Source organism: Ranitomeya variabilis, chromosome 3 (genome assembly GCF_051348905.1).
Source record: "Ranitomeya variabilis isolate aRanVar5 chromosome 3, aRanVar5.hap1, whole genome shotgun sequence".
Classification (NCBI taxonomy): Eukaryota; Metazoa; Chordata; class Amphibia; order Anura; family Dendrobatidae; genus Ranitomeya; species Ranitomeya variabilis.
The window spans coordinates 749,137,706-749,152,986 of NC_135234.1; the positions used below are offsets into that span (position 1 = coordinate 749,137,706).

At 46.0% G+C, this 15,281-nt stretch overlaps 1 protein-coding gene across 2 annotated transcripts in view; it reads right to left on the reverse strand.

The window, feature by feature from the left end:
* The window catches only part of NAALAD2 (N-acetylated alpha-linked acidic dipeptidase 2), a 77,656-nt gene that overhangs the window by 25,837 nt on the left and 36,538 nt on the right, over positions 1–15,281 (reverse strand). For both annotated transcript variants that reach the window (XM_077298550.1, XM_077298551.1), the window contains 3 exons: positions 13,617–13,709; positions 11,497–11,582; positions 8,509–8,628 (listed from right to left, as the gene is read on the reverse strand). In XM_077298550.1, the coding sequence (XP_077154665.1) occupies positions 8,509–8,628; positions 11,497–11,582; positions 13,617–13,709 (299 nt within the window). The remainder of the gene's footprint in view (positions 1–8,508; positions 8,629–11,496; positions 11,583–13,616; positions 13,710–15,281) is intronic.

Sequence of the window (15,281 nt, forward strand, 5' to 3'; positions counted from 1 at the left end):
ACAAGGTCATAAGTATTCAGACCCTTTGCTCAGACACTCATATTTAAGTCACATGCTGTCCATTTCCTTGTGATCCTCCTTGAGATGGTTCTACTCCTTCTTTGGAATCCAACTGTGTTTAATTAAACTGATAGGACTTGATTTGGAAAGGCGCACACCTGTCTATATAAGACCTCACAGCTCACAGTGCATGTCAGACCAAATGAGGTCAAAGGAACTGGCCAAGGAGCTCAGAGACAGAATTGTGGCAAGACACAAATCTGGCCAAGGTTACAACAGAATTTCTGCAGTACTCAAGGCTCCTAAGAGCACAGTGGCCTCCATAATCCTTAAATGGAAGAAGTTTGGGACCACCAGAAGTCTGGCCGTCCAGCCAAACTGAGCACTCGTGGGACAAAAGCCTTGGTGAGAGAGGTAAAGAAGAACCCCAAGATCACTGTGGCTGAGCTCCAGAGATGCAGTAGGGAGATGGGAGAAAGTTACACAAAGTCAACTATCACTGCAGCCCTTCTCCAGTCGGGCCTTTATGGCACAGTGGCCCAACGGAAGCCTCTCCTCAGTGCAAGACATATGAAAGCCGCATAGAGTTTGATAAAAAACACATGAAGGACTCCCAGACTATAAGAAATAAGATTCTCTGGTCTGATGAGACGGAGATAGACCTTTTTGGTAATAATTGTAAGCGGTATGTGTGGAGAAAACCAGGCACTGCTCATCACCTGCCCAATACAATCCCAACAGTGAAACGTGGTGGCAGCATCATGCTATGGGGGTGTTTTTCAGCTGCAGGTACAGGACGACTGGTTGTCATTGAAGGAAACATGAATGCGGCCAAGAACAGAGATATCCTGGATGAAAACCTCTTCCAAAGTGCTCTGGACCTCAGTCTTGGCCAAAGGTTCACCTCCCAACAAGAAAATGACCCTAAGTATACAGCTAAAATAACAAAGGAGTGGCTTCAGAACAACTCTGTGACCATTCCTGACTGGCCCAGCCAGAGCCCTGACCTAAACCCAATTGAGCATCTCTGGAGAGACCTGAAAATGGCTGTCCACCAACGTTCACCATCCAACCTGATGGAACTCGAGAGGATCTGCAAGGAAGAATGGCCAAATCCAGGTGTGAAAAACTTTTTGCATCATTCCCAAGAAGACCCATGGCTGTACTAGCTCAAAAGGTGCTTCTACTCAATACTGAGCAAAGGGTCTGAATACTTATGACCATGTGATATTTGTTTTTCTTTTTTATTAAATGTGCAAAAAATTCTACATTTTTGCAGGGTTTTTTTTTAGTCAAGTTGGGGTACAGAGTGTACATTAATGAGAAAAAAATTAACTTTTTTGAATTTACCAAATGGCTGCAATGAAACAAAGAGTGAAAAGTTTAAAGGGGTCTGAATGCTTTCCATACCCACTGTAAGTAGGGTTGCCGTAAAAAGTTTTGAGATTGACCCAACTTTTGGTTTTCCCACATTTTGTTCCCGGCAGTGTTTTTAGATCTTTAAGTCAGATGTATCTCTGGTTACTGAAGTACAATTATCAGCTTCTCATAAGAAATGTCTACACTTTTCTTGACAAATACATCAAGTTTATGCAAAGGCACAATATTTCCAGCTGCCCCTTACTTCTGTCCTCCATGAACATGCTGGATATCAACTTCTGGACCAGATCTTTACTGGTGACCTGTTCTTGTCTCATCAGTGCTTGGAGATTTTCACAATTTCTGTGGTTTTGTTTCTCCACCCGCTTTTTTGAGGATTGACCACAGGTTTTCAATGGGAATGGGAGTTTCCTAGACACAAACGCAAAATGTTTATATTTTGTTCACTGAGGCACTTAGTTATCACTTTTACCTTCTTCTCCATCACGCTGGGATAAGCATCACCATATTCCCCTGGATCGTTTGAAGAAATTCCTCTTGGAGGAGGTTTAGATCCTGTTCTTTATTCATGGCCATATTCTTAGGCAAAAGTGTGAGTGAGCCCCCATCATGGATGATAAGCCCTCACACAAGTGGTCTCATGATTCTTTGCTGTTGCCAGACACAGGACTCATGGTAGTACAAACTTCTGTCAAAGTCTGAAAGGGGCTTCATCACAGAAAACAACTTTACCCAATCTTCTGCAATCCAATCCCTGCATTTCCTGCAAAATGTCAATCTGCCCTCAATATATTTCTTGGAGAGAAGTGGCTTCTTTGCTGCTCTTCTTGACACTAGGCCAGACTTTAAAAGCTTTGCCACTTAATTGCTGCCATTCCTGCGCAAGTTCTGCACAGGTGTTGAACCGATCCTGTTGTCGAATCCTCATTAGGACACTGTCCTGGCACTGACTGGACTTTCTTAAGCACTATGCAGCCTTCTTCACAGCAATTGAAACACTTTCTTTGAAGTTCTTGATGCTCTGATAAATGGTTGATTTAATGGAAATCTTATAAGCAGCAATGTCCTTGCTTGTAAACCCCTTTTGACCCAAATCAGTGACGACTGTTCATGTTTCTTTGGAGATAAGTGATTAACTCAAGACGACAATTATTTCAAGCGCCAATCTCCTTTTAAAGAAACCAGTTTGTCATAGTGATTGAATTAGAAGAATAGAGTGACATCAGCTACCTTGTCCTTGTTAAGACTTTCTCCTGAGTGAATTAGATCATAGAATCCTAGAATGTTAGAGGTGGAGGGACCTCAAGGGTAATAGTGTTCAACCCCATGCTCAATGCAGGATTCACTAAACCATCTCAGACAGATGTCAGTGCAGCGCCCCAGAGTCCTGGTCGTTGCAGTACTGTGGCTCAGCCGCTAAGGGGGGCTATGGTACGTCTGATGGCACTGAAGGAGTTCATCTGACCAGGTATCACATACACCAATACATTTCACAGCCGGGCCTCCAGGGGGAGCTAAGGGTGCTATTTATTAGGCCACTCCTCACCGTGTGGGTAAACTGGGGGTCAGGCAGGAAGTTAGGGAGAAAGCTGACTGGGTTGGAACCAGGCAACACCTTGTGGCAGAGGGTGTTGTGGGGGAAGATTCGGTAGGGTCCCTGTCAGGTTTGGGACCCTGACAGAGGCCTGGCAAACAGAGAGAACGTCACGGGACCGTGCCTGCTCAGCATAGCGGCGGTGCCCTAAGAAAGGACAAGAAGCGAGATATATTGTGCTGAGTGAGAAACGGGATCAAAGCAAGAAGGAGAATACCAGTAGGAGTCGTGCTGTAAGACCGAGGCAACATCCTACTGAGGCGCACAGCCGGCGGCCGGAATGCCGAGGAAGTATTTATATATCTAGCTCCAAGCAATACTTCAAACCAACGGCAGGACAGTCAGTCACAGGCGGGCTGTCTCACCTAAATCACCTACGCAGACATAGGGGGCAACCTGTGGAGAGGGGCGACTCTAGGGTCCCGGAAGAGCTCCGAGCCTACCCGTCATACGGGTGCGTCCCAACAGTAACATCACGGAGGGACGGAGGATTAGCAGAACATCATCTAATCGAGTTGTGAGGGAACACGAGAAACAGACACAACAGTTGTGGGGACTATCCCGTAAGCACAGCAGGGGAGGACCACATCACATAGCGCTAGCAGGAAGGCACAGATTTCCACCTGCAAAGAGAACTCTGGAGGTGCCATTGGACCGGCCGGACTTGCACAGCCTGGTGAACCGTATTCCGGACTGAGGACCCAGAGACCTTCAGTAAAGAGGTAAAGAGACTGCAACCTGGTGTCCTCGTTATTTACTGCACCGCACCACCACCACTATCCACATCTATTACTGTACGCCCCTCAGCAGGGTCACGGACCGGGTCTAGCCACCGTGACAACCCCAGAGCAGAGACTTGGAGGCCCGGTACCGGGTACCCCTCGGCCCTGCGGCAGTTGGGGCGCTACAACTTGGCGTCACGAACAGGATCTACTTAAGCCTGAAGAATCAGGTCATGTGTGCCTTGGAACTGTGAGTTATCGTGCTTGGACTGTACTTTATTACAAGGACTGTGTGTTGCCACTTGCCGCCAGAAGTTCCCGCCAAAACCGCCGCCATTGCAGCACCACGGGGAGCGCAGAGGAAGAAGGAGGGCGTGCCATGGGAGGAGACTACCAAAGCGGCGCCAAAAGTAGCGACCGCCCCCTCCGACTCCTGCTGCGAGATGACGACCTGCCCAGCAGTAGAGGAGAACCGCCCCCTGATTTGCAACGGCGGGAAGGAGGTGAAGAGGGAGCTCGACCCCGGAGAAATGGCGGAGCCCGGTGTATGCATTGTCACCGAATGTCGGACAGCGATGATGACCAGCAAGTGCCCGAGGGACGACGAGGTGATCCCGGCTTGCCCTTACCCACCAGGGGCGGACCCGCGTCCGCCGCAGCGGGAGAATCTGAACTCCTTGGAACCACCAGTGGAGGAGCTGAGCCCTCCTATCCCGACCTCGGAGCCGGCAGAGGAGGAGCCGCGGTCTGGGCTGCAGCCGATTCCAGCGTCCTCGTCAACGGACCGGATCGACATCGGTGGAATCACATCAGGCGCAGGTATGGGAGGCGCCCCTGCTCCCCCGCTCGATCCCGCTCCCGTGACCGACCCTCACCCCAACAGTAACCGCCTATTTACGGTTGAGCGGGTGGTCCTCACCCCTAACCTAATGGGGAAGCTGGTACCGCCACTGCCGACCAAGATGGGAGAACCCATAGATGTGGGCCCAGACGGGGTGATCCTCCGGTGGGACACCCCCTGGATTGAGCCGGATGGGGCTCCGGGGGACGGCCTCACCCTTGCGGTACTTACCTGGGAACAGTATAAGCAATGTCTAATCCAACACTGGAAAGATCGAGACGAGACCGAACAACATGATACACAACGTAGAAAGTCTGCGCACGGCAGGAAAGACGTGATAAAGCGGGGAACTGTGCTGGCCTACCACCCGAAGAGGGGATGGGGCTCCATACAGGAACCGGGGCTACCAACTGATGTCTTTGTTACTAGTTACAACGTGAAAACTCCCTGCTGCAGCCGAGATGGGGATCCATTGCAAAAAGGGGATCAGGTGACCTACACCCGTCATCGGAATGCACAAGGATGGTGCGCCCGGAACGTTCGACGGTGTGAGCCTGAGAGAGCGACACCTGTTGCCCCGATCATGACTGATCCAGATTTGCCAGATCTTGTTACTATCACCACCGTACGCCTTGTAGAGGCTACTGAACTTGCAAGTAGGGTTAGCCTTCAAATCCAGACACCGGGTGATCTGACAGCACCTGAGGGACCAACCACCGGTGCTGACATTGCATCGGCCAGGGACCGGAGGCCATCCCCTGCACCGCCAGCACAAGAGTAAGATCTTAAAACTCTGCATAACATGTAAATAGTTCTTCAAACTGTTTGTTTTCTGCTATGTTGCTGCTAAAACCCGTCCAGGGTTAACTCTTAAAGGGATCCCTTTGTTGACCCGGGATCCCTATTGCTTTTTGGTTTGTTTTCTAAATTTTTGCACAACTTCCCAAAAACTGCTGGAATCATGAACAATGCATGATACAAACTTCTTGTATATAGTTTGCACCTTCTTAAAGGTGCTCTCTACTGGTTTTGTATAAAAGACGGACTCTTTGCGAAGATACGGTTCTTGGAACTTGTACTGGAGTCCTTGCTGCATACGGACTTGCAGCTTGAAAAGTTGCACTACCTCATAGAGACTTGGTCCCCTCTTAAAGGGGATGTTCGCATCCTGCACTTATGAACAGTGTTGCCTTAAGATGGTTGAATGGCAATAATGTCCTGAAAAGAAAGTATTGATGATGTTTATATGTGAAAGTTAAATGTAACCCATTAGTTGATTGTAAGAAATGTTCAATAATGTTAATAGAAGAATGAGGACAGGAAGTGAACCCGTAGGGGTTAGTGGTGAGTCCTCTTAGGAGCCATATAGAGATGGCTCAGTGATCTCAAACTGAAAGAAAAATATGTTCTATACTGTGTATAGTAGTGGAAGGACAGTAGGCTCGGGCGGAAAGGAGCGGTCCTGTAACAGAAAGGAGAGGCAGTAGGTCTGGAGCGTTTAGGACAGGCGGTCCTGCAGACGTAAAGTAGGAGAATGTAGCACAGTTGCTTAAGCCTTATAATGTGTTATAAGAAGGTCTTTAGTGGATTCAGAGTGTACATCATTAAAGGCAATGTTGAATTAATGTTTAAAAATTTTGCACTTAGTAGAATACCCGGTTGGGTAAGAAAAGTTATTTAAAAGTATTTAACCATGTTTGTAACGTTCAAGTGTCCTCACCTCCCATGAAGGGAAGCTCTGTTCAAATATGCTTATTGTTATTGCACTCACAAAAATTGTATGTCTTTTTGCTGACATGTATTGTTGTTTTCTTCCCAGTCCAGGAGTACTGGATTTAACCGGGGGGGAGTGCAGCGCCCCAGAGTCCTGGTCGTTGCAGTACTGTGGCTCCGCCACTAAGGGGGGCTATGATACGTCTGATGGCACTGAAGGAGTTCATCTGACCAGGTATCACATACACCAATACATTTCACAGCTATTTATTAGGCCACTCCTCACCGTGTGGGTAAACTGGGGGTCAGGCAGGAAGTTAGGGAGAAAGCTGACTGGGTTGGAACCAGGCAACACCTTGTGGCAGAGGGTGTTGTGGGGGAAGATTCGGTAGGGTCCCTGTCAGGTTTGGGACCCTGACAGAGGCTTGGCAAACAGAGAGAACGTCACGGGACCGTGCCTGCTCAGCATAGCGGCGGTGCCCTAAGAAAGGACAAGAAGCGAGATATATTGTGCTGAGTGAGAAACGGGATCAAAGCAAGAAGGAGAATACCAGTAGGAGTCGTGCTGTAAGACCGAGGCAACATCCTACTGAGGCGCACAGCCGGCGGCCAGAACGCCGAGGAAGTATTTATATATCTAGCTCCAAGCAATACTTCAAACCAACGGCAGGACAGTCAGTCACAGGCGGGCTGTCTCACCTAAATCACCTACGCAGACATAGGGGGCAACCTGTGGAGAGGGGCGACTCTAGGGTCCCGGAAGAGCTCCGAGCCTACCCGTCATACGGGTGCGTCCCAACAGTAACATCACGGAGGGACGGAGGATTAGCAGAACATCATCTAATCGAGTTGTGAGGGAACACGAGAAACAGACACAACAGTTGTGGGGACTATCCCGTAAGCACAGCAGGGGAGGACCACAACACATAGCGCTAGCAGGAAGGCACAGATTTCCACCTGCAAAGAGAACTCTGGAGGTGCCATTGGACCGGCCGGACTTGCGCAGCCTGGTGAACCGTATTCCGGACTGAGGACCCAGAGACCTTCAGTAAAGAGGTAAAGAGACTGCAACCTGGTGTCCTCGTTATTTACTGCACCGCACCACCACCACTATCCACATCTATTACTGTACGCCCCTCAGCAGGGTCACGGACCGGGTCTAGCCACCGTGACAACCCCAGAGCAGAGACTTGGAGGCCCGGTACGGGGTACCCCTCGGCCCTGCGGCAGTGGGGGCGCTACATCTGTCCCGCCTCTGTTTGAAGACTTCTATTGAAAGAGAACTCACCACCTCTCATGGAAGCCTGTTCCACTCATTGATCCCCCTCACTATCAAGAAGTTTTTTCTAATATCCAATCTGTATCTTCTCCCTTTCAGTTTCATTCCATTGCTTCTCGTCAGAGCCTTGTGGTACCCCACTTGAAACACTCTTCCAATTGGATAAGCAACCATTTATTACCACTCTTTGCGTACGTCACTGAGCCAGTTATGAATCCATCTATCCATAGCCTTGTAAATCCCATACTTGTTTATTTTCAATAAGGATAGTATGAGATACTTTATCAAATGCTTTGCTGAAGTCGAGATATACTGTTATCTACCACATTTCCTTGATCCACCCAGTCAGTGATTCCATCATAGAAGAAAATTAGATTAGTCTGGCATGACTTGTTTGCTACAAACCCATTCTGGTTTACTGTATTCTTATCCAAGTACTTACATACATGCTGTCTAACAATTTGCTCAAAGATCTTTGCTGGTATAGAAGTAAGGTTCACTGGCCTGTAATTTCTTGGCTCATTGAAATAATGTAAGCAGATAATTTTGTGGAAGGGCTGAAATTCATTGAAAGTTGGGATTTTGGGGTAAAGTCAATTTTCATGGCAAGGAATAACTTTGCAAATTTTTACAATTCATCTGATGACCCTTTATAATCTAATGTTAGTGGCAGTTTGCCACTATAAAAACTGAAGCAGCATACTTTGTGACAACCAAAATTTGGTTCAGTCTCAAAACTTTAGGCCACGACTTTACAATGAGAGAGCAGAAGTCATAAAAAGCTAGAATTACGAATGAAACCCTATTGCAAAAATGCTTTCTAGCCAAAAATACATGCAAAAAGGAAAATAAGATGCCCCCAAATGCTGAATTCTGAATGTGGCATTCTGCATTTCGTTCCACTACTTTTCCAGAAAGTCTCCAAAACAACCTCCAATATAGGTATATACTTGTATATTATATATATTATACGTTGTACCTTCTCTTACTTTAGCACCAAAGCTTCTTGCAACTTCTTGAAGCACGGCAGCCCCAGTAGTTGGATCAATTCCTCCAAAAACCCATGAATCCCGATGACCTCCCAAAATGATATACCGATCTGCAAAAGGTGGGACATCATAATGAATGCTAAATATTTATTTTCAGGTGGTCTCCAACTTAAAAGGTATTGACATGTAGTACATAACGCTGGGGAGGCAAATCACAGTTGGCCTTGATATCTGGTGAGAAATGCATCTCACCAGATGTGAGTGTTCCTGCCTATCTAAGGGACAAGCCAATATCACAATATCATGTTGTGCTCTATATAATTAATAAGCATTAAAGATCAGTAATTTTGCAATTATATCACTTAGGAAGATACTAATTTACAAATTGTTTTACACCCCAGACCTGCATTTACAATGCTGCTGATCACTATTGGATTGTTAACCAACTGTACCCTTAAACATCCGGGCTCTTATATCACAGCAAGACAGTGCTTAGTCCAGACTACTCTATAGTGCCTGGTTTCCAAAAACATGATTTACCAGCACAAGTTCTGTTCAGATAATGAAGCTGCAGAATAGTGAGTGCAGCTCTGGAGTATAATACAGTGGGGATAAAATGTATTTAGTCAGAAACCAATGGTGCAAGTTCTCCCACATAAAAAGATGAGAGAGGCCTGTAATTGACATCATAGGTAGACCACAACTATGAGAGTCAAAATGAGAAAACAAATCCAGAAAATCACCTTGTCTGATTTGGTAACATTTATTTTTCAAATTATGGTGGAAAATAAGTATTTGGTCATTAACAAAAGTTCATCTCAATATTTTGTTACATATCCTTTGTTGGCAATGACAGAGGTCAAACGTTTTCTGTAAGTCTTCACAAGGTTGGCACACACTGTTGGTGGTATGTTGGCCCATTCCTCCATGCAGATCTCCTCTAGAGCAGTGATGTTTTGTGCCTGTCGCTGGGCAACACGGACTTTCAACTCCCTCCTAAGGTTTTCTATGAGGTTGAGATCTTGAGACTGGCTAGGCCACTCCAGGACCTTCATATGCTTCTTACGAAGCCACTCCTTCATTGCCCTGGCAGTGTGCTTGGGATCACTATCATGTCGAAAGACCCATCCACGTTTGATCTTCAATTCCCTTGCTGATGGAAGGAAGTTTGCACTCGAAATCTCACGATACATGGCCCCATTCATTCTTTCATGCACACGGATCAGTCGTCCTGGTCCCTTTGCAGAGAAACAGCTCCAAAGTATGATGTTACCACCCCCATGCTTCACAGTAGGTAGGGTATTTCTTGGATGTAACTCAGCATTCTGTCTCCTCCAAACATGATGAGTTTTGTTTCTACCAAACAGTTCTGCTTTGGTTTCATCAGACCATATGACATTCTCCCAATATTCTTCTGGATGATCCAAGTGCTCTCTAGCAGACTTCAGACGGGCCCGGACATGTACTGGCTTAAGCAGGGGGACACGTCTGGCACTGCAGGATCTGAGTCCCTGGCGGCATAGTGTGTTACTGATGGTAGCCTTTGTTATGGTGGTCCCATCTCTATGCAGGTCATTCACTAGGTTCTCCCGTGTGGTTCTGGGATTTTTGCTCACCGTTCTTGTGATCATTTTGACCCCACGGGGTGAGATCTTGTGTGGCGCCCCAGATCGTGGGAGATTATCATTGGTCTTGTATCTTCCATTTTCTTATTATTGCTCCCACAGTTGATTTAATCACACCAAGCTGCTGGCCTATTGCAGATTCAGTCTTCCCAGCCTGGTGCAGGGCTACAATTTAGTTTCTGGTGTCCTTAGACAGCTCTTTGGTCTCCACCATAGTGGAGTTTGGAGTGTGACTGTTTGAGGTTGTGGACAGGTGTCTTTTATATTGATGACAAGTGCAAACAGGAGCCATTACTACAGGTAATGAATGGAGGACAGAGGAGCCTCTTAAAGAAGAAGTTACAGGTCTGTGAGAGCCAGAAATCTTGCATGTTTTTAGATGACAGAATACATATTTTCCACCATAATTTGCCAAATCAGACAAGGTGATTTTCTGGATTTGTTTTTTCATTTTTACTCTCATAGTTGTGGTCTACCTTTGATGTCAATTACAGGCCTCTCTCATCTTTTTAAGTGGGAGAACTTGCACAATTGGTGGCTGAATAAATACTTTTTTCCCCCCAACTGTATGTATACAGTGACTGCACCAGCAGAATAGTGAGTGCAGCTCTGGGGTATAACACAGGATGTAACTCAGGATCAGTAATGTAATGTATGTACACAGTGACTGCACCAGCAGAATAGTGAGCACAGCTCTGGGGTATAATACAGGATGTAACTCAGGACTGCACCAGCAGAATAGTGAGTGCATCTCTGGGGTATAATACAGGATGTAACTCAGGATCAGTAATGTAATGTATGTACACAGTGACTGCACCAGCAGAATAGTGAGTGCAGCTCTGGAGTATAATATAGGATGTAACTCAGGATCAGTAATGTAATGTATGTACACAGTGACTGCACCAGCAGAATAGTGAGTGCAGCTCTGGGGTATAATACAGGATGTAACTCAGGATCAGTAATGTAATGTATGAACACAGTGACTGCACCAGCAGAATAGTGAGTGCAGCTCTGGGGTATAATACAGGATGTAACTCAGGATCAGTAATGTAATGTATGAACACAGTGACTGCACCAGCAGAATAGTGAGTGCAGCTCGGGGGTAGAATACAGGATGTAACTCAGGATCAGTAGAGGATCAGTAATGTAATGTATGTACACAGTGACTCAGATGTTTATATAGGCTCATTCTATATATACACGGTTAATGATTATCCAGCGTTAGACACCACTCTGCACTAAAGATTTTGATCAGGATTTCAGTCGGGTCCCATCCCAGCATTATCATTTTCCAATTATCTGGGTCCCACCTGCCCTAACCACCATCCTAGTGAGCCACTGTATAGTACATACCCGGTTCCACTGCTCCCCGGATGGTGCCGATGACATCATAAATCCTAGTGACCTCATTGTTGTTGTACACGTGCATCCTCACTTGTCTGCAATGTTAATGTAGGATTATTTATTAATACGTGTAAACAAAATAATTGCAGACAAATAATAATAAGCCAATTCTAAAGTTTTCCACGTGTATAGAACTGATGCCAGAGAGCAGGCACTCATCACAGTAACATCCCAGAATGACTCTCCCGCTGCAGGTCGCACGTTCATTGTCTGCACTGAGAATAGCTGACATTTCCATACACTTAAGACATAGGTGACAGCTTTTATCTCTGTGAATGGGGGCGGGAGACGGGTTACAGGTGTACAGAGAAAACAGGCTGGAATTTCACTTCTCTATGTTGTAACCATGAGCAATGTGTTCTGCAGCAGCTGAGATATGAGGAGGTGTACAATCCGCACCTACGGAGTAAATGAGAGGCTTATACTGTGCAATCATTCAAAATAAAGGAAAGACTACACTAAACTTGTTATAGGGGCTTAAAAAAAATAGGTTTGCTTATCCCCCCCTAAAAAACAAAACAGCGCTACACCTGTTGACAGGCTATCAGTGGTACTGCAACTCATTTCTGTTCACTTCAATAGGGCTGAACTGCAATGCCAAACACGAAAAAAAAACAGCTTTAAAAAAAAAACAAAAAAAAACGTTCACCTGATACACATTTTTTGTGCCAACATTTTCAGGATCTATCTTTCTTAAGGAAAGCCTCTGAATTTAGTCCCCCACATTTGTGGTCTGATCAACAGATGTGCAATAAAGGGGTCACCTTGTTTCATATAAGTAAGGCTACGTTCACATTAGCGGCGGGCGCCGCAGCGGCGGGCGCCGCAGCGGCGCCGCATGCGTCATGCGCCCCTATATTTAACATGGGGGCGCATGGACATGCGTCGCACTTGCGTTTTGCGCCGCATGCGTCGCTGCGGCGCCCGCGTCCGGGCGCAGAGGACGCAGCAAGTTGCATTTTTGCTGAATCCAAAATCAATTAAAAAAAGGACGCATGCGGCGCAAAACGCAGCGTTGTGCATGCGTTTTGCTGCGTTTTTGTTTGCGTTGTGCGCTGCGGCGCCGACGCTGCGGCGCACAACGCAAATGTGAACGTAGCCTAAAAGGTGAAGTAAAGGAGTCAATGACGGGCCTTGCTCGCATTGTGTAAGTGATGTACAGTTCGCGTATGCTGTAAAAAGCTCCCAGCATACGCGCTAAGCATATCCAGACAACGTGATCTCATGAAAAGGGACTTGAACATAGTTTTTGAGCATGCTGAAGACACTTGGCTAGCACGGGAGCATGTTCTCTCATCACTAGTTATAACATGTTATCACCGACACACAGGATAGGCGATAACGAAGGACCGGTGAGGGTTTGACAACCGAGACCCTAATCTAAATGATACAGCACATGACTGACTGAGGACTGCGCTCCACACTTTCCTGAAAGCCTACAGAAACCGAATGGAGTAGCAGTGGCCAACTGCGCATGTGTGACTGCCGAGACCCCTCTGATTGCAAGAACGTTCCCCGATTGAACACAGTATGGGTTGCGCATGCGCACTGCAGACTCACTCAGTCTCTGTGGGACGACGGGAGACAAGGGCTGTACTCAGTCATCTGACAGGCAGGGAGCATGCTCGACCACCTCTACATTGAAGCGGGGACACAAGTTTCCCATTTTCTCAGTCGGTGGTGGCCTCATTGGTTGGATCTCCTCACGGTCCCGAGGACTTGATCACATGTTATAGTCAAACGTTGCTGTAAATACCTGGTCACCAAAAGCTCCTTGGGAAAGAAGCCGCTTTACTTGCATAATATTGTCAAAAAGATGGAGTCTCGAGGTCAGGCTGATTAAAGAGGTTTTCCATAATATAACATTAATGGCTATTCATTTCAACCCAGCAGCATCTTAAAGCCTCCTTGTGTGGGCGTCTCTGGTGCTGCAAGTCACCTACGTAGGAGGAACTTCTCGAATGTATTCAGCACTCTATCATTTTTGTTGTTTATTAAGTTTTACTTTTTCAGTCGATAAAATTTACAAAAATTAATGAATTAATAGACGATCGGAGCTTTGGGTTTACCGGTTGGAGAGGCCCGAAAATCCAGGTCCGATATTATACGAGACATTAAGATTTCCTTTCCATGAAGACGGTGATGCCGGACCTCCTATTAACCTGAAGGAAGAGGATATGTGTATTAATTATCACATCCATAACTCAATGTGACAAGTAGGATAAACATGGAGCTGTAAGACAATACACACGTCATATCATCATGGACAGGATTACGGTACATTGAAAAATAACACCTCTATATACATTGTGTGCAGAATTATTAGGCAAGTTGTATTTTGATCACAGGATACTTTTTATACATGTTGTCCTACTCCAGGCTGTTCAGGCTTGAGATCCAACTACCAATTAAGTAAATCAGGTGATGTGCATCTCTGTAATGAGGAGGGGTTTTGTCTAATGACATCAAAACCCTATATAAGGTGTGCTTAATTATTAGGCAACTTCCTTTCCTTTGGCAAAATGGGTCAGAAGAGAGATTTGACGGGCTCTGAAAAGTCCAAAATTGTGAGATGTCTTGCAGAGGGATGCAGCAGTCTTGAAATTGTCAAACTTTTGAAGCGTGATCACCGAACAATCAAGCGTTTCATGGAAAATATCCAACAGGGTCGCAAGAAGCGTGTTGTGCAAAAAAGGCGCAAAATAGCTGATCATGAATTAAAGAAAATCAAGCGTGAAGCTGCCAAGATGCCATTTGCCACCAGTTTTGCCATATTTCAGAGCTGCAACGTTACTGGAGTAACAAAAAGCACAAGGTGTGCGATACTCAGGGACATGGCCAAGGTAAGGAAGGCTGAAAAACGACCACCTTTGAACAAGAAACATGAGATAAAACGTCAAGACTGGGCCAAGAAATATCTTAAGACTGACTTTTCAAAGGTTTTATGGACTGATGAAATGAGAGTGACTCTTGATGGGCCAGATGGATGGGCCAGAGGCTGGATCAGTAAAGGGCAGAGAGCTCCACTCCGACTCAGACGCCAGCAAGGTGGAGGTGGGGTACTGGTATGGGCTGGTATCATCAAAGATGAACTTGTGGGACCTTTTTAGGTTGAGGATGGAGTGAAGCTCAACTCCCAGACCTACTGCCAGTTTCTGGAAGACAACTTCTTCAAGTAGTGGTACAGGAAGAAGTCGGTATCGTTCAAGAAAAACATGACTTTCATGCTGGACAATGTTCCATCACATGCCTTCAGCTACTCCACAACGTGGCTGGCCAGTAAAAGTCTCAAAGAAGAAAAAATAATGACATTGGACCCCTTGTTCACCAGATCTGAACCCCATGGGGAACCTGTGGTCCCTCATAAAATGTGAGATCTACAGGGAGGGAAAACAGTCCACCTCTCGGAACAGTGTCTGGGAGGCTGTGGTGGCTGCTGCACGCAATGTTGGTCATAAACAGATCAAGCAACTGACAGAATCTATGGATGGAGGCTGTTGATTGTCATCATAAAGAAAGGTGGCTATATTGGTCACTAATTTTTTGAGGTTTTGTTTTTGCATGTCAGAAATGTTTATTTCTAAATTTTGTGCAGTTATATTGGTTTACCTGGTGAAAATAAACAAGGGAGATGGGAATATATTTGGTTTTTATTAAGTTGCCTAATAATTCTGCACAGTAATAGTTACCTGCACAAACAGATATCCTACTAAGATAGCCAAATCTAAAAAAAA